The sequence below is a fragment of the Phascolarctos cinereus genome, unplaced genomic scaffold (assembly GCF_003287225.1).
Source record: "Phascolarctos cinereus isolate Bilbo 61053 unplaced genomic scaffold, phaCin_HiC Scaffold_4;HRSCAF=312, whole genome shotgun sequence".
NCBI lineage: Eukaryota > Metazoa > Chordata > Mammalia > Diprotodontia > Phascolarctidae > Phascolarctos > Phascolarctos cinereus.
The window spans coordinates 686,494,465-686,513,298 of record NW_027555847.1 but is presented as its reverse complement, the minus strand read 5'-3'; the positions used below and the strand labels follow the sequence as shown (position 1 = coordinate 686,513,298).

Sequence of the window (18,834 nt, the reverse complement as noted above, 5' to 3'; positions counted from 1 at the left end):
TGACTTCTCCCATCTTTACAGTTCCCTGAAAGTAAACCTTATTTTGAAATGTTTTTTAAAAAGATAAATTTTTTGCTTGTTTTAAGAAATCATTTGGATAACTCTCTTGGATATACAATCACAGATTGTAACTGATAAAATATGCCCACAAAAATGTAATGTTAGTAACAGATGGTGATAAATATCTTTAATTGCTTCTGAACAAAAATACTTGTGATTAAGTTGGAAGTTGCTATAATTAATACACAAACTCTTGACTTTAGACAAATCCAGTGATAGAAATTTTGTGCACCCAATGGAATCACATAATCATAGTATTTTAGAATTATAAGGGACCTGAAAGTATCATCTGGTGGTTATCTTTTTATTCTACAGATTTAAAAATTGAGGCTGTAGAGTTAAAGGGCTTTGCAGCTAGTTAGTGGTAGAGCTAGTACTGAGCCCAGCTCTATCCACTTCACCATGGTTCTTCTGAAACCTCCATAGGTTATAATCTCTTGGTTAACCTCCTAGATCTGTTGTTGTTGTCCTTCGTTCTCGAAGAGCACCATGACATCAGGGAGATAATGCCATGATATGCAGGTGAATTGGACTTAAGTGAGGCAGGACTGTGCAAAGTCAGTAGCCTCACTTTCTCCTCTGGAGCCAACTGAGTCCAATGGTGAGATACAGATCAAGACAACTAGAGATAGCCCTGGATACAGTGGGAGACCTTGGCCTTTTTAAGCTAAAGTCTTTAACAGATCTCAGTTTGACTGAGGCAGCACCCATTCAATGATTAAGGCTAGGTAAGAAATGAGACAGAGATCAGACACATTGAGATTGGACAGTATTTTCAAGATATACAGTGTCTGGTTGTTCTCCTTGATGAAAACTTGATAATGTATTTATTGGGAATTTTTCTTTTCTTAAATCTCATAATTCTGTAACGGCAATCAATCATCGCTCTTGGTTGTCTCAGGAGGCAATAGTTTGGAATATTTCAGCTGTAGAAACCAGTCTTGAAATCAGTGTCCTACCTGATAGTCATTTATGTTATAGGAAAAATGTACCCATGACAGCCTGTAGTTGTAGATAGTTTATTTAATATAGCAAGTCTGTCTGAGGTTTCCAGGTTTGTGTCTTATAATTGTTTACTTAATAAAAACTTATCTCAAAAACTGTATTGGTAGAGGGTAAGCTCTGACAGGTACTACCAGGCAAGAAAAGATTTGAACACAGGCCTGTCAAAAGCCATTCATTCTAAGACCAGTCTCACTAAGCTGGAGAGTCTTACCATCAGATACTCAGTTATTTTGTAGATGATGGAGAGTTATTCTTTTCTGAGTTTGTGTCTTGGGTTTCCTTGGCTCCACAGTATTTCTCTGCATTTCTCTATTGGTATTTTCTTCTGTTTATTCATTGTTCCAGTCTGACTTCCTAAATTGGGACTTTCTATTGGGCCTACCCTCTGTACCCTTCTGGAGGGAATGGTAGGGATTTCTTTGATTCTGATTGGTATTATCTGGGGTCTAGGTCATAATATGGTCCAGAACATTGTTGTCCTCCCTGTCTGAAACCTGTAGGTTTCTGATCCCTGGTTCAGAATCAGAGACACAGAACAGCATAACCATAGGCAGTAGTCTCCCTGCCCTGGATGTGTAGCTTCAGACACTTTAGGCCGTGCCCCCGAGCTGGGCTTTTCTAGATATCACTTTATGCAGACCTCAGCTGCATTTGACATACTTTCTCCTTGGATTTTGTAGTCATTTTCCATTCTGGTATTCTTTTCTTTTTTTAAATCCTATGAAGAGAGCTGGGCTGGAGTTCTGCTTTCCGTCTTGAGTAAAGTCTCTGGTGGTCAGGTTTTTTAGCTATAATAGCTCATGAAGCCACCTACTAAAGTGTGAAGGGATTGCCATCTCCATTAGAGGAGGAAATACCCACACTAATGAAAACCCAGAGCTTCTCAGTTATTGAAACACACATTTAAGTACAAATCATTTAGATCCATCTGAAGTTTTGAAAAGGAAATGGTAATGTAGTAAACGATAAAGTATGTATTGAGCACCTACCATATTTAAGCCAATGTAAGTATAGGAAATTAGGAAGAACTGCAAATAGTTAAATACATGTACCAGCTTTCTAAGCAGCTCAAAAGATCTTTCGTATGTAATAATAATAACCTAACTGTGAAGTATTTGGAAGCAGAGAATAAAACCTATTAGGACATTTTTTTCAGGGGATTCATCCATAGAAAAATTACTTGTTAATTTAATGAAGTTTCACGACAGCAGGAAAACTTGATAGAAGTCTGAAGTTTTCATATTTAACTTGTTTTGTAGCTAATTTGGTATTTCTTAATAAATAATACCACTATATTTCATTTTCCAAATAAAGGTTAATCTGCTTTTCAGCAGCTAATTTTTCACAGCAGGAAATACTTGTTAGTTTTTGTTGCTTACCTGTTGACAAATACAAAAATGTGGTGGGAAGATAAATATTATTTGCTCTAAGGTTTACGATATCTCACTATTCTCTTCAAAAGTTAGACTTTGTTATTATAGTCTTCTTTCTCTGCTGATTTTTATTTTAGGCATTTGCATTTAGGCATTACAACTGCTTTTTGGAAAGGCAGCTCAGACTGTCTCTAGAAGAATAATTTGCCATTGGTCAATACCCATAGCAATTACCATGCCCTCCTACAAGCTTCTCAAACAGTTTCTTATTGATTGGTTTCTTTTGAGAGTTTAGACAGATGCCTTAGGGAGCCAAAGAAAAGGTGACACACTAGAGTCTTGAGCATGATCGTTTAACTTGTATTGCAGAGTACTCATATATAAAATTTAGATTAGCAGTTAAACTCAGAATTTCTTAAATTAAGCTCAATTCAACATTTAAATTGAGTGAGAGGCATTTTCTTAAACACTTCAGATGATTTTCTCAAGGAAGCAGCTGGCTAATTTAGGTCCTTTACTGAGGGAGTAGGGATGCGGGGAGTCAGATGATTTGACTGTGCGCAGGTATGTTTTCAGGCGATGCAATGAGGGCAAGATAACGAATTCAGTTTTGGATACGTTGAGTTTAAGAGAATCCAATAGACATTTGGAGATGAGAGCTTAGAGGTCTGTCAGCAAGGAGACTGGAGCAGGAAAGGTAGATCTGAGAATCATCAGCCTGTGGAGATATTAATTAAATCCATGAAAGCTTATGAGATTGATGCAATTTAGGGGAGCAGGGACCCCAGAATACCAAGGTTCAGGGCAGAGTTGTCTGGAAGGAGTTCACAGACTGAAGCAGTCTTCCAGTCAAGTGGCAAAAAGTTTACTGTAATGCTAATATGGTGGGAAAGAGCTCCACACATTTAGGAGTGATGCTAAAATGTATTTAAAAAGTTCAGTGAGTTATGAGGCAAATATGCTAATTGGGGGGGGGTGTCAAGGAGTGGTCAACTCCTAAAGGAACATACAGTTTCTGTACCTTCGGCATAGGCATCATTCACTACTGGAGTGGCTGGGGGGGAGGGGTTGGAGTGATAAGGGGTGAGGGTTCTCAGGGGTCTGTACATCTACACCTATAGCAAGATAGTCTTGGGGTCTGGATTGTATACGGTAACTGTGGGAATCAGTGCGTGATAGTTCTGCTGGTATGAGATAATCTTGGTCATAGGGCTACAGAAGTCAGCTTGTTCTTGTAACAGGGAGAGATAGTTTGCCTCACTAGGCCCACTCATGAATTATTGCCAGAGATAGAGTCTTTGGGCTGAGGAGAAATATGGTCCTAGGGCTGGGGTCCAAGAGCAAGCACCCCATCATGATCACAAAATGAAGTAGTATAGAGGGGGAAAAAGATGAGAGCACAGTATAGAACCCTGAGGGACACCTTTGGTTAGAGGCCATGATCTAGCAAAGAGACAAAGAAGGGGTGATCAGAGAGGTAGGAGGAAAATCAGGAGAGATTGGGATCCCAAAGGTTTTGTCTATGTCCATTGGTTTTTTTCTCCCCCAAGTCCCCTGGTGCACCTTCAGCATTATTGGAAAACAGTAAGAGTGAGTTCCTCTTTCCCTTTGAAAGAAGGTTCTTGGGGCAGGTAGGTGGCACAGTGGGTAGAGCACCGACTCTGGAGTCAAGAGGACCTGAGTTCACATCTGGCCTCAGACACTTTATCACTTGATATTACTAGCTGTGTGACTTTGGGCAAGTTACTTAACCCCAGCTGCCTCTCCCAAAAAAAAAAAGTTCTTAAATTTCCAAACACCTCTGTTCTATCAACTTCAGATTAGTGAAGGTTGTCCAACAGCTCTTTTTCCAGCCATTCAAAGTGATAGATTTTGCCATTTATGTTTCATCCTCTTACGTGTTTCTCACTTTAAAATCACTGCCATCTTCGTGTTAGTCTAAATGATGTACTTGATATAAAAAAAATGTGAAAAGGAGTGGCTGGCTTCAAGGGTTGTTTCAAAAGAGAAGTTTTAAAAACAAAAATATCACATTAAGGTAACCCAGATGGTTTTGTTAGTTTAATTTGAATACATGTGCTTGTAAACCAGCTCTATCCTATATTATGAGAGACCAGGTTGCTAATTTAGGTGATAATTCTCAAACCTACTTATGATCCTTGAAACTCAAACACGTTTAGCATTATTTTAGTGTGTTTTGTAAATACTACAAAAATAAATAGTCTCAAAACAGTTGGGAATAGCAATTTTGGTTACAATTTGGTATAATAATTTAAACCACATATGGCTTACATCTATCCAAATGTTTTTTGAGCGTTTCTTTGTGACACTACATATTAAAATAGGGAAGTAAGAAGCACAAATTAATTATCAAACTCTGTTTAGAAATTCCACACTTTAATCTGTTAGTTCCTGTTGTACTCAAATTAGGCCTCCCACTCATAAATAGGGGAAATGTCAGGATAGGCAAAGTAGAAATTATAGCTGGATAAATCTGATTTTTCCAGTTCCTGTGAAACAACAGCTTGGGAGTGACAGAATTTGAAATGAAGGACAAACCTGTAGTGCCCGCCTGACTGGAATTGTTTTAAATAAACCTTGCAGCAGAATTCTCTGAGGCACAAAATGATAAATTACAGATTTCTCTGTATGTCTTGAGGTGTGTGATGGTTAATTGACTGTAGCTAAAATTATTCATTTAGAATGAGTTGAGAAATGACCTTTCTATCCTTAATATAAAGGTAGTTAGGGGACTGCATACCTTTGCATTTGAAGTAATTGCCTTAAAACAAAATGCATCTTATTTTAAGTTCATTCGTTGATGAGGAGCAATCTTCAGAGTGTTGTTATGATTCATAAAGGGTATTTTATCACATTGACAGAAAACAGAACTTTAATCTCTTTTTCTAAGTAAATTGTTATTCTTTGTTTCCCTGACAAAAAATGAAATGTCGACCTCCTCACACAATGTCAGTTAGAACCGTATGGTCATAGTATGTTAGAGCTGGAAGGGAGTATCCCTTCAAATTCATCCAGGCAGATGCTACCCCCAATTTAGGAATTAGCAAGGCCCAGCGCCTACATGGGGAACGACCTGCTTGCCTACACATAGTGAGCTAGGGAGCCAGAACTGTTCCTGGGGTTCTGCTGCCCAGTCTTCTGGGCTCAACACTTCACCCAGGGCCTGCATCTGAATGCTCACTTTCAGATATCTGTTATTAGTCTTCAGCCCTGTGGGTTTATAACAGGGTCCGTATGCAGTTGAGGAAATTGGTATGTGGGAGAGAGATTTCAAAGAGCGAAAGCTTTTTTTTTCCTTTTTTTCCCCTCTATGTGCAAGACTGAAGAATTATTCAGTGAAACACCTTTAATGTCCCCATTTTCCCCCTGCCAAGATTTCTTTTTTTGGGTTAGCTCTGTTGATTGCAGTGGCATAAAGAGCTCCATGTTTAAAAAAAAAAAAACACCCTCCCTACCAGTACAGATTGGCACCTCCCCCACAACTTAAACTTTTAGGGAAATACCTGTGGCACTGAGACATTAAGGGATTTGACACAGATTCCACAGCAATATGTGTCAGAGATAAGACTTGAACCCAGACTGTCCTGACTCCAAAGCTGGGCACTAAACTGCCACTTTCCCCACAGATACATTAGTGAAAATGTTTATGTGGTCTCAAAACTTTACCTAGATAATTATTTCTTCTAAAATTATTTTTGTAATGATTTTAGTCACTTTTCCAAGTACAAGCTTGAACATGTTGTTTATGCCAAAGGATAGGTTAGTGATTTAAAAGAGATGGGACTATATTTATTTCAGTCTGAAATCACCCAGTCAGTAAGAATGTGCCAGGCACTGTGCTAGGAGACAGGGATACAAAGAAAGGCAAAAGACAGTCCTTACCCTCAGGGAGCTCACAACCTGATGGGGGAGACAATAAACAAACCACTATGCACAAACAAGATAAATAGAAAATAATTAACAGAGAAGAGGCACTAGAATTAAGAGGGATTGGGAAACACTTCTCCCAGAAAGGGGGGATTTTAATTGGGACTTGAAGGAATCCAGCAAAGCCAGAAGGCAGAGATGAGGGAGAGCATTCCAGGCATAGGGGACACCAGAGAAAATGCCCTGAGCCTAAAGATGAAGTATCTTGTTTGTGGAATGGCAAGGGGCCAGTGTCATAGGATCAGAGAGTTTGTGGTGGGAGAATAAGGTGGAGGCAGAGTGGACTAGGTTATAAAGGGCTTTAAACACCAAACAAAGGATTCTGAATGATAGGGGATCAGTGGAGTTCTTTGAATAGGAGAGTGACATGGTTGGTCCTGCTCTTTAGGAAAATCACTTTGGCACTTGAGTAGAGTGAGGAGGGATTTGTGAAAGGCCAGCAGGTTATTGCCGTAGTCTAGGGGTGAGTTGATAAGGGCTTCTACCAGAAGAGTGGCAGTATCAGAGGAAAGGGGATTATGCTAGAGATTTTACAGATACAAAATCTACAAGCCTTGGCAACAGATTGAATGCGGAGGTGAGAGTTAGTGAGGAGACAGGGATGACACCTAAGTTGTCAGCCTGGGGGACTGGAAGGATGGTGTTGCCCTCTATAATAATAGGGAAGTTTGGAAAGGGAAAGGATTTAGTGGGAAAGGTAATGAGTTCAGTTTTGGACATAATTGAATTTAAGATGTCTATTGGACATCCCCTTTAAAATGTCTGAAAGATAGTTGGAGATGTAAGATTGGAGGTCAACAGAGAGGTTGGAGAAGGAAAGGTAGATTTGAGAATCATCATCATTAGTGTGGTAATTGAATCCATAGGAGTTGGTGATCTCATCAACCAAATGAAGTAGTGTAGAGGGAGAAAAGAAGAGGTCCCAAAACAGATGCCTGAGGGGCACCTGTGGCTAGTTAGTGTGACCTGGGTGAGGATCCAGCAAAGGAGAAAGAGAAGAAGCAGTCTGATAGGTAAGAGGAGAACCAGGAGAGAGTGATGTCCTGAAAATCTAGAGAGAAGAGAATACCAAAGAGAGAGTGATCAGCAGTGTCAGAGGCTGCAGAGAGGTCAAGGAGAATGAGGTTTAAGGCCATTGGGTTTGGCAGCTAAGATACCATTGGTAACTGGAGACAGCAGTTTTGGTGGAGTGGTAAGATTGGAAGATAGATTATAAGGGGTTAAGAGAGTGAGAGGAGAAAAAGTAGAGACAACTATTGTAGACAGCCTTTTCAAGGAGTTTAGCTGCAAAAGGCAGAAGAGATATAAAGCAGTAGTGGAAATGTAAGGATCAAGTGAGAGATTTTTAGTATGGGGGAGAAGTGGACATATTTGTAGGTGGTAGAGGAGCAGCCACTAGAGAGACAAGCAGAAATAGAGGATAAGGGTAGATAAGGGAAGGCAGTCTACTAGAGGAAACAGGATGAAACAAAAGTCCTCGTTTCCACACAGAGGAATTAGCCTTGACAAGGAGTAGAGCCACCTCCTCACGTAAGACAGGGGTGAAGGCAGAGATGGTGGCAGATGGCATCTGGGTGATGGGAGATGGGAAAGGAAAAGAGGGAGTTATTGGTGAATGGCCTCCATTTTTTTCCACAAGATGTGAGACAAGATCCTTGGGGGGAGTCATGGCCGTAAACAGGGTTTAGAAAAGCCAATGTGGAACAGTGAATTAATTAGGGAGGTGTTGAAGATTGGCTCACAGAGATGAGGGCCCAGTTGAGCTTGTGTAACATAAATTTGTAGTGGACCCACTCAAAATAGTTGGGTGATTGTCTCCATCTACATTCAGCAGCAAACATGGAGAGTGGTAGCAGATGGTGAGAGTGACCCAAGGCTAAAGGGAGCCAGAGACTCAAGAAGAGGACTCCATAGAATTAAACAGGTTCGCCAAGGAATAAGGATGGGGAGAAGAGCAGAGGAACAAGTATAGAGTAAAAGTGTTTTACTGGTGTGATGGGGTCGTTCTTTACACTGGGGCTTTTGACTATATACTCAGGCCACCACAGCAGCTTTTTTTTAACAGCCAGCTATTGGCTTCATTCTTTCAGGAAGTCAGTAATATGCCATGTACTTTACTGACTGGAGTGAGACCTCTGCCAGCTTTGGAAGTTAAGCCACCAGAAAGGCCTTCAAGCAAAAGTAAAGATCCTCCCCGAGAAGAAGAAAAGGAAAAGAAAAAGAAAAAGCACAAAAAAAGGTCTCGGACAAGATCCCGCTCTCCCAAGTACCATTCATCATCTAAGTCCAGGTCTAGATCACATTCAAAAGCAAAGCATTCTCTTCCCAGTGCCTATAGAACTGTCCGACGGTCAAGGTGAGTTCTGCAAAAAAAATAGTGTTTTTCTTCACTTTTCGCATCAATTTGTATTTAAGAAGAAATTGGACTGTTTCATTAAATCCTTGTAAATATAGTTAATGACAATGAAGAAAGGTATTTTTTTCTTTTTACTTTCAACATATTCAATGATAATCCTCTCAATTTCATTAATGTTTATTGAGTGCCTAGTGTTGGGGAGTTTCCGAAATAATACAGAGATAAGTAAGACATAAAACCTGCCTGAATGGAGCTTATTGGGTAGGGGGAGAGTTATTCAATACCTCCGATCAAGACAGTTTAAAAATGGTTTAGATTTTAACTCATCTGTCAACAAGTAGATTAATGAATGTGTCCCACACAACATTGCCTGAAAAAGAGGGTTCTTATTTTTTTCTATAAATTCTTCCTTACTGTCTCATTTCTTTTGATGCCAGATTTCAGTACCAAGGAAATCTTTGCTAGTAGAATTATAAATGTGTACTCATTCTACATAGTTACATGGAGGTGTATGTGCTAAATGAAAAACTCACAGGGTTTTAAAAAGTATAATAAAAGTGGTTTTGGTTTTTTTTCATTTTGGTTTGTTTTGCTTATTTTTAAAGCTGGTCTTTCTAAACCTCCCTGTGGCAGTCACTATCTTGTGAAAAAAGTTTTCATGTGATGGACTTCAGGAGTAAGGTCCCTTCTCTTTAATCTGGTGTTTGAAGAATTAATGGCAAAGGAAGTAGGCAAAATTAATACTTCTGACAGTGTAAATAAAAGGCATTTAGACTTTTTGTGAGTCATAGTATTCAATGCTTTGTTATAAGAGTGACTACTTTTAAGAAGTTAAGCAAGGGGAATCTCATTTAATTCAGTTTTCTTCTTTAAATTTTTTAACTTGCATTGCATGTATTCTTCATTAATTGGTGCTGCTTTGGTTTTTGTATATTTTCTTTTCAAGAGAAAAGATGGATTTATCCTGTCCTCATTTTAAAAAAATTTTAAAATAGGCTAAATGATGCCTATTGCCCTAATAATAAAAGCACTTCAAAGTTCCCTGATGTAGGATGGGTGGACTTCACCCTATCGTGACTCAGAAAAAAACTTTAAAAAGACCCATAAGGTGCCATGTAGCAATAGGAAAGTTTGGAAGGGCGAGAGGTTAAAGGAAAAGATAATGATCAAACCTGCCTCTTTTGGATGTTGTGGTAATGAAATGGCTGTCTTTGCTGCTCCTCTTGTCTCTCTTTGAAAGCCTCTGGTGGACATTTGTGTTTTCTTTCTCATGTGAAAATACTGCTTAAACAGTAGCATGTGGCTGAGGACATGTAACACAGATGCAGAAAAGTCATTATAATCATTATAGCAAGTCCAGTGGTACTCTTTCTACAGCAGCAGAGGTCTGTAGTTTATAGAGCAAATTCTTTATTACAGGACTCAGAAAGTCCACAGTCTTAAGGACTGTTAACAATGTGAAGATAAAATAGAATGTTTATTTTGTTGCTTAAGTGTGAGAAGTTGGTCATAGGAAAATCTTCTTTCAGGGTTAATTCAACCATCTTTTAGTAAAACTTTTCCATTTGCAATGTTTACATCTGTTCTGCCTGCTCTGTTTTAATTAAGAAAATGATGCTGTAATTGTTATACACTTTGTTTTCCAAGTGGTTATATTCAGAAATTAAAAGTATTACTTAAAGACTTAAGCTATAAGTTTTTAGCTTTAGTGTCATTTTATTTACTATCTATAAAACGTGAAATCTATCTTTGTTAGTATATCTAAAAGGACTGTGTGTTTATCCAGTGCTGATATATTCAAGAAGCATATTCTTATTCTAGATTTTCTCCTTTTGTGTAAAATGTTTTATATAAGCATGAAAATGTTGTATCAAAGTAACAGTAAGTATTTTCATAGCTCTAAACACAATTCTTTATAGTGATACCAAAAAAGTGGTCACTTTGGCCAGTAAGTCAGTAAATCAGTCAGTTCATTAAAATTCATCAGTCAAATCAAGGTTTAACTGAATTGACTGGTCCAGAATTTCAATCCATGGAGGCTTTGCTTTTTATAGGCATAAAGTGATGTCAGGCAATTTGCAGGACAACAAAAATAAAGCTAAATTGATGCCTTCAATAATAATGGAAGACATTTTTACTGTTCAACATTTTACCAAGTAATTACCCTTGGAAATGACGACACTTCTCCTTTGTCCTTCATTTCCCTGTATTCCATCCTGTAAAGAGGGTCCCATGATACTGAATGACCTATTGTAATCTTAACCATCCTTCAGTGAGAGGAGCATAAGAGTCTCAGTTGTGCTGAAGGGCCGGTGCTGCTTTGTAGTGCCTCCAGAATCCCAGGGACATGAGTTAAACAAGCTCTTGCTTCCCTGTCTTTAATTACCTTCCTTTATGCAGGCTCCTGTCTCAGCCTTAGCAGTGTAGAATGACTGCTTTGAGTTGCATTCAGGATTACTTCCTTTTCTTCTCTGCTAGTAGCAGCCGTTGGCCACCTAATTTCGCCACTTGCATGGTACCATTATTTGTAATGTTTTTTGGACATCTGAATAGCATAGAAATTCAACATTTCTAAAATGAGGGTGGAGGGGTTACTTTTCACAGTAATATGTAAGATATTCAAGTATGTGAATAGGGGTTTTTTTCCCAAAAATTTATTGACCATTGATGCTACTATCATAATTCAGAAATGTTTTTCTTTAAAATAGTTAATCCATTGCAGATATGAGAGTCTACATATTATAGAATAAATAACTTAGGAATTCTGGGATAGTTTAAATTATATGGTGGTTCTGAAAGGAGTGCTACCAGCTGAAAATTAAAGATGCCATTTTCTGCCATTTCTGATTAGATGGGGCTATGCTATAGGTGAAATGTTTTCTTTTTGAAATTAGCCAATCTAAGCAATAAAGTGAGATGAAGTCTGGCATATGTTCTACTGGGGCAGGAGAGAGGAATTGGGAATGACCCTACAACATCATTGTGTATGTGGACTTACGGAAATCCTGTGTGTCACGTGTGTTAGCTATAGAATACCTTCAGATCCCACAAGTGAAAATCTCTCATGATTATGCATTTCTAGGAAAAGTATAATGCGTCTCAAAAAATAGAGCAAAAGATACACTGTTTTTTCTTAAACCAACATTAAGTGCAAGGTTTTTTTCACTTTTGTATTCTTTTCATTTGCATTTTCTCTGAGTCTCATTTGTGAATATTTCCTTTGTCTTTTGGAATAAGTTATTTTTAGAAGTATTTCACACAGCTTAATACTATTGTCTGAAGTTTAATGTTTATAATTTGAATTATTAACAATAACGTACCTATTATCTTTCCAATTTAATTTTCAAAACTTTTTTAGTAAGAGGATTTATAGTTTTAGTTATATTTATCTAGTATATGTAATCTCTGAATTTGTCTTTGGAGCTATTCTAATTTTGTTACCTAGATCTTGTTTATCAGTTAGTTCCTTTGATTTCCTGATTTTGACTCAAAAGTTTGTCAGCTTCCATATGTAATAGGCCTATGTGATTCGATATTCTCTATGTTTATCATGAATGATTTGTTTCTCTAAATGCTTTCATCTCAACTTCACATTTGGCTCCTTTAAATATTAAGGTAAACACCAGAAACACAACCAGACAGAAGCCTGCAAAAGCAGGATCAGGTTTTAGTTTGGGAGATCAAAGCCAAAATAGCCTGTGATGAGCTCAGTCTGCTGATCATGCAGGTAGAGGGATTAAACTTGTAAATAAAAATATTGACTGTGTTCATGTGAGCACAGATTTTTTTGAAGCCAGACCTCTAAAGCCAAGCTATGCGTGTATTTGTATATGTAGGAAAAGAGGCCTGAGCCCAGCAGCTTATCTACTAAAACATGAATGATTTGTAAATTAAAACTACATCCACCATTTAAATTTCAAGAGAACCAGAAGCTGAAAACATCCCCAGTATTGTTCTTGGTTTATTATCCTAGCAATCTGGTGTTAAATAAACTCAGCTTACTTATTTAAAGGTCTTTTAGCCATAACTAAAATGCACTAGGTGAGATAGTTGTAGATTAATGAAAGAAGTTTTGAAAAAATGTTATAGTTGTTTCCTTCAACTGAAACTTTTGGAGTTTCTTTTTGTAGTAATTTAAGCAAATCTCAAAATGAAGCTTTGTTTTCATTTTTACAGTAACGTATTTTACCTATGACTGAGTTTTTGCAGAGATCGTGTTTGAAAGAGTACAAATTCAGACAAATTTTTTTGAAACCTCCTCCATTTGCTTTATTTGATTGGTTTACTAATAAGATAGAATGTCGGTTTCTTTAGCTTTGTTGTGGTTTTCAAAGATTTGGATATATGGCCATTGTAAAAACCTAATTAGTGGTATACGAAGCATGAGAGCTGCTGTAATTGATATAAAACTTTAAAATATCTCATGCAGTTTACTGAGCTGAATTTTTAAATGGCCTTTCTCCAGAATGCTTTGAAATCTAATACTAATAAGCATTTCCATTTCAAATTGCTACAGAGTGTTACTGGGGTTCCAGAATCATACATTCACAAGCACTAAAAGCTAAGTGACTTTCCTGATAATATGAGGGTTTTGTTAAGATGTATACATGTAAGCACTCCATAAGGTGATAATAGAGCTTTGATTAAGGTACAGAGCTTTTTCAGGATTCTAGTTAACACCAAACCTAGCACATTTTATTCTGAATGTGAAGTGTGTGCCTCCATATCACAGACCCACAGCCTCCACAGGGACACTGAGCACGGAGCCATGTCAGAGCAGCTCATCAGTGGCAGCAGCAAGAGATCAAGACAGTTATCAGGCAACTTCGACAACGAAAAGATTTGACTCCTGGAGCTCTTTTGAGGGAAAACCTGGTAAAATGTCAAGGTGTCTGACTGACCTCAACCTTTGTAATCTGTTTTATAAATCTTAAGAAAGGTCTGAGAAAAAATTAGATTTCTAAGTTATGAAGAATTACATGAGAGAAGAGCTTAAAACTGATTGGATATCATAGTTTGTACCAGGAAGGGGTCTAGTCCATTGCTATATTTCCTGAAGAATGGCTCTGCTTTTTCTGTATGACTCTAGAGGGTAGAATGTGATTATAACTGGTATTTTAATGCATCATTGGTCTCTGCAACAACAATGTTTTGGTTTTTTAATTGCAAGTAAAATGAATCAATGTAGAGTCTTTTTTTTAAGTGGCAAAATCAAGCTGCTCTTCTTAGATTGTTTTCAAGTGGGTTGTTATGGAAACAAGGGAAGATATGATTTTTTTCCAATTGATTATTGCATGTGTTCCTGAAAATGTATAATTTTATTGAATGAACCAAAAATGCGATAGGGAAGTTCTAAAGTCATTGTTAAGTGGCCTTATGTTAAGGACTCTGACTGTAAAGTGGGTTAGTGTCCCAGGTGGAAGTACCGTTCATAGGTTATTGTTGATTTATGCAGGTTGTGGTGCTGGATGAATAAAAGACATCTCTCTCAGGCACATGAAAAGTATTGCCAAAGTTTTCATTGGAGTAGACAATTTCCAGGAAGTCTTATGAGCTTAAAAACAGAGTGGTGCTTTAATGTTAATTTGGAAAGACATATTCAGAATTGGGTTGAAGTATTTAGGCTTCAAGCCAGAAAAAGAATTGGGTGTTAGAGAGTTGGGTAAATTCTATGTCCCGGTGAGAACTGCTGCCAATCCTTGATTATCCATACTAATGGGACAGAGGGATAGCATGGATAAATGAAATTCACAGGTAATTCCCAAACCTTATTTTAGCCTCCTCTCCAAGCTAACCTTTTACTTGAAATCGCAGCAAATAAAATTAACTACTTTGAATTGTAATGCCTTTCTCATACCCAGCCTGTATTAAAATCTACTAGTGAGCAGGGAAAATACAAAAAAACTAGGAAAGGGGGGAAATGAAGCATAAGGCCTAAGTAATCCGTAAATTATATCATCAGACTTGTAATCGAGAATTGGCTAAGCAGCAGACAGCTTCAGATTCAGTTATGTTTGGGGTGAAAGTTCAGCACAGATAAGAAATCTGTTCTGTAGATTTAGGTGGTTGAGGGAAGAGAAAGAGAAGAAAGAGTTCTTGTGAACCTGGATATAGGGATTTCTGGCATGACATGTGGACAGTCCATGTGGACAGCTTTATAATAACCACATCTTCAAGAACCTTCTACCTAGTTCTTTGTAGGCTTAGATGATGTCTGATTACTACTAGAGTGATAGAGAAGTAATGTGAAAGAGTCAGATCAAAACCAACAGTGAATAAAGCTACTTGATCTTCATTCAGGTCACGGTCAAGGTCGCCTAGAAGAAGAGCTCACTCTCCTGAGAGAAGAAGAGAAGAAAGAAGTGTTCCAACAGCTTACCGTCTGAGCAACAGCCCAGGAATCAGCAGGAAACGCACACGTTCCAGGTATGTTAGAGAAAGGGGAATTTTTTTCCCATTTGGAAAAAAAGTTGAAATTTGCGTGCTAGATAATAATAGCTTAACATTTATTCATACCAAATTTGTGAAAAGGTAGTATGATTATTATTTTAATACTTTTTAAAATCTGTAATCTCATCTATGTAGATAGACACTGCCTCTACTCATGCAGTTTTTATAATCCTCCACAAAGAATATACTTAGTGTCCCAGAAGCCTTCCAGTTGGTCTGTTAATATTTTAAAGATACCATTGCAACATTTGAGGTAGGAATCTGTTATCTCTCATGGGACTTGCCCACCCTTATTTTACAGATAAGGAAATTGAGGCCCAGAGAGGTAAAATGACTTAGCCAGTAGCCTATAGCTAGGACCTTTCTGTTGAATTATGCTGACTTCTCATAAAAGTGTTTGGGAATTGAGTAATGAGAGTTGATGATCTGATCACAGGCAAATCAGTGACACAGGTCAATTCTGGTGCCTGTAAAGTGAGCCCACACTACTTTCCCCTCCCTGGCCCAGGCCAGCTGCCTCAAAAAGGCAGAAACCATTTTGAGTTGCCACTTTGTAAATGCATTTATACCCATTCTGCATTTTGGTTATCACATACCTCTATTGATGTTTGGCCTGAATGTGGCTGAGTAAAGACCTAGTCTCATTCATTTTTCAGACCTTTAGTAAAGGGCTTAAAAAGGAGGCACTAGTTCAGTACTGTGGGTCTTACGTCCTCTGACAGTCCACCAGTATACTCCATATCCCTGTGTACCAGCCGACATTAGGAACATAATTTTCTGCCCTATTTCAATAGAGCTACCACCAAACATTCTCTCCAAGGAATGTTCTCCCTTGTTTCTGTACTCAGCCTAAGAGATCCAATTTTTAGCATATTATTGCTCTAGCCTTTTCTCCTACAATGTACTATATGAGCGTTCCGAAACATTTATTGCTAACAAAGAAGAACTTAAATAAAAAGGGAAAAACTGAAAGTTTTGGAGGACCTTTCCCTAATCTAGAACAAAATTTCTGCCTTTAGCTAAGCAGCAACTAAATTATAAAAACTTCACGGCATTATCTGTGCAGGATCACCTCAGCATTGCCCTTGTGGCTGAGGAAGGTAATTACCCATACCTTTGGAAAGGGGAAGCCAGCCGTTTCATTTCTGCCTGTACAACATGCTCCTCGTGGCCATCCCACTAACTCAGGCTTGGCTGGCCTACTTCAAAACAACCAAGCATGAGAATAGGACTTTAATAGGGAAATTAGATTATCTCAGTCCTAAATAAGCACATTACTTGTTGGTTTCTGGATAGGAATGTTTGCTGAAATGTTGCCCTGGGCAACACACTATACTAGACATGAGAGGAGATGCAATGATGTTTAAGGAAGTTCTGGCCTTGCCCTGAAAAATACCAGTCTAAGGGATAGGTAAGACAGGACCATAGACAAACACAATAAAAATTTGACTATGATGAATGCCTGAAAGGAGTATAATAAGATCAAATGGGTGAGAAATCATTCCAGCTAGAAAAATCAGAGAGATTTCATGGAGGAGGTATCATCTGAGTTGGAACTTGAAAGATATACAATATGTCATTGGAAAGTCTGAATTGTAATAAACGTGCTAGACAAATCCTTACATAACAGCCATCAGAGACCTATCAAAGGGTGGTACAGCAGATAGAGCACTGACTCTAGAGTCAGGAGGACCTGAGTTCAAATCCAGCCTCAGATACTTACTAGCTGCATGAGGGTCAAGTCATTTAACCCTGATTGCCTTAAAAAAAAAATCAAAGTTATTTTACTACTGCAAAAATCATTGTATGCTAAGTGCAACTGTAACTTTTTTTTAAAATAGGTTTATATTGATGTCTAAGAGAAAAAGAATAAATCAGCTTAAGTGCTCAAGACCTTAAAAAGAAGTGGAAAATCTGTGCAATGTGCAGCTCCCCCACCTCTGCAAAGGGGTGAAAGGGAAATGTCTTCCCGTGTCTTTTGAGCCATGATTGTTCCTTATAATTTTGCGACATTCACATTTGATTTTGTGTATGAGTAGTTATTCTTTCCTTTAATATTATCCTAGTCATTGTGTAGATTCTTTTCTGCATCAGTTCATGTGGATCTTTCAAGGCTTCTCTGTATTCATCACATTCATCATTTCTTACAGCACAACTAAATTATTGAGTTCAGTTGTTCCTGATTATTCCTTATTTGGTCTGACTATCTTGTATTTTTCAACTTATACCAAATGGTTTTGATGACTGCTGTTTTATGTGTCAGGTTCTATGTGGTATTTTCATAGTTTGATGTATAGCATTACAAGTGTAAATCAACTTTGGTGGTATTTTCATCTTTATTATGTGGCACAGCCTAGCCATGAGCATTAACATTTCTCCAGGTATTTAAGTTCTTTATTTCTTTAAGGAACATTTTGTAATTGAATATGTACATGTCTTTTGAGTAGATTCAACTATAACTTTTTTAAATGTTCTCATTAAACTATCCTGGAATGGATAAATGAAACATTTAATAATAAATGAGTCTGTCTCTAAGATCTGAGGGGAAATGTCGGTCAAGGTGGTCTTGGTGTTTTGACTTGGCTGGCATATGCTGCCTCCTGCCTTGCACTTAGAGGTCGTTGCTGCTTTGACATCATTTTTATTTGTTATCAGTCAGCAAATTACTGTGCCGGGAATAGTTCTAAATACTAGGGATACAAAGAAAGGCAAAGGGAAGACAATACATAAATTATCAGGTGCACACAAAGTAGGTATATAGGAAGTACATGGAAAAGTAATCTGAGAGGGGAAAACACTACAAGCCTGAGAACCAGAAAGGACCTCCATTGGAAGACAGGGCTTAAACTGAGTCTTAAAGGGAGCCAAGGAAAACAAGGGGCAAAGATGAGGGAAAAGCCTTCCAGCCCCAAGCAGCAAACAGCCAATGTAAAGGCTGGGATGAAGAGACAAGAAGGCCTGTGCAGCCAGTCATAGAGAGTATGGAAGGGAATAAAGGGTAAGAAGACTAGGAAAGGCAATTGATATTTGATGGCAGAAGTGACAGGGAGTCATTGGAGCTCATTGAGCAAGGAAGTGTCATGGTCAGGTACTCCTTTTAGAAGAAATCACCTTAGCAGCAGACCTGAACGTAGATTAGATTAGGAAGAGACCTGAGTCAAGAAAATCAATTATGAGGCTATTGGAGTAGTCCATGAAGAGACGATGAGGTTCTCAAACTCTGGATGGGTGGCTGTGACACATGGTTTAGCTGTTGTGAAGGTAAAAATGACAAGACTGGGCAACAAATTGGGGATGTGGAACAAAAGTGAAAAGTAAGGGAGACACTGAAGTCCTGAGCCTTGGTAAATGAGAAGATGGTGGTACTCTTAACAGTAATAGAAATGTTGGGGAAAGGGAAGAGTTTGGAGGAAAAGATAATGAGTCCATTTGGGGCATGTTAGTTCCAGATGTCCAAGAGATAGTTGGTGATGCATATATCTGTGTAGCTGAGAGTAGAGACTGAAGCTGATTATATAGTTCTGAAAATTATCTGTGTAGAAGTGGCTATTGAAACCATGGGAGCTGATGAGGTTACAAGTGAGATAATAGAAAGGGAAAAGAGAAAAGGGCCCAATTTGGGAGATAGCCATGTTTAGTGGG

At 38.1% G+C, this 18,834-nt stretch overlaps 1 protein-coding gene across 7 annotated transcripts in view; it reads left to right on the top strand.

Annotated features, from left to right (window-relative positions):
• SFSWAP (splicing factor SWAP) overlaps positions 1 to 18,834 on the top strand; it is a 117,124-nt gene that overhangs the window by 84,310 nt on the left and 13,980 nt on the right. For 4 of the 7 annotated variants that reach the window (XM_078154253.1, XM_021004369.2, XM_021004371.2 and 1 more), the window contains 3 exons: positions 8,477 to 8,742; positions 13,475 to 13,630; positions 15,043 to 15,168. In XM_078154253.1, coding sequence (XP_078010379.1) covers positions 8,477 to 8,742; positions 13,475 to 13,630; positions 15,043 to 15,168 — 548 coding nt within the window. The remainder of the gene's footprint in view (positions 1 to 8,476; positions 8,743 to 13,474; positions 13,631 to 15,042; positions 15,169 to 18,834) is intronic. The other 3 variants (XM_021004372.2, XM_078154255.1, XM_078154254.1) reach the window with 2 other exon arrangements.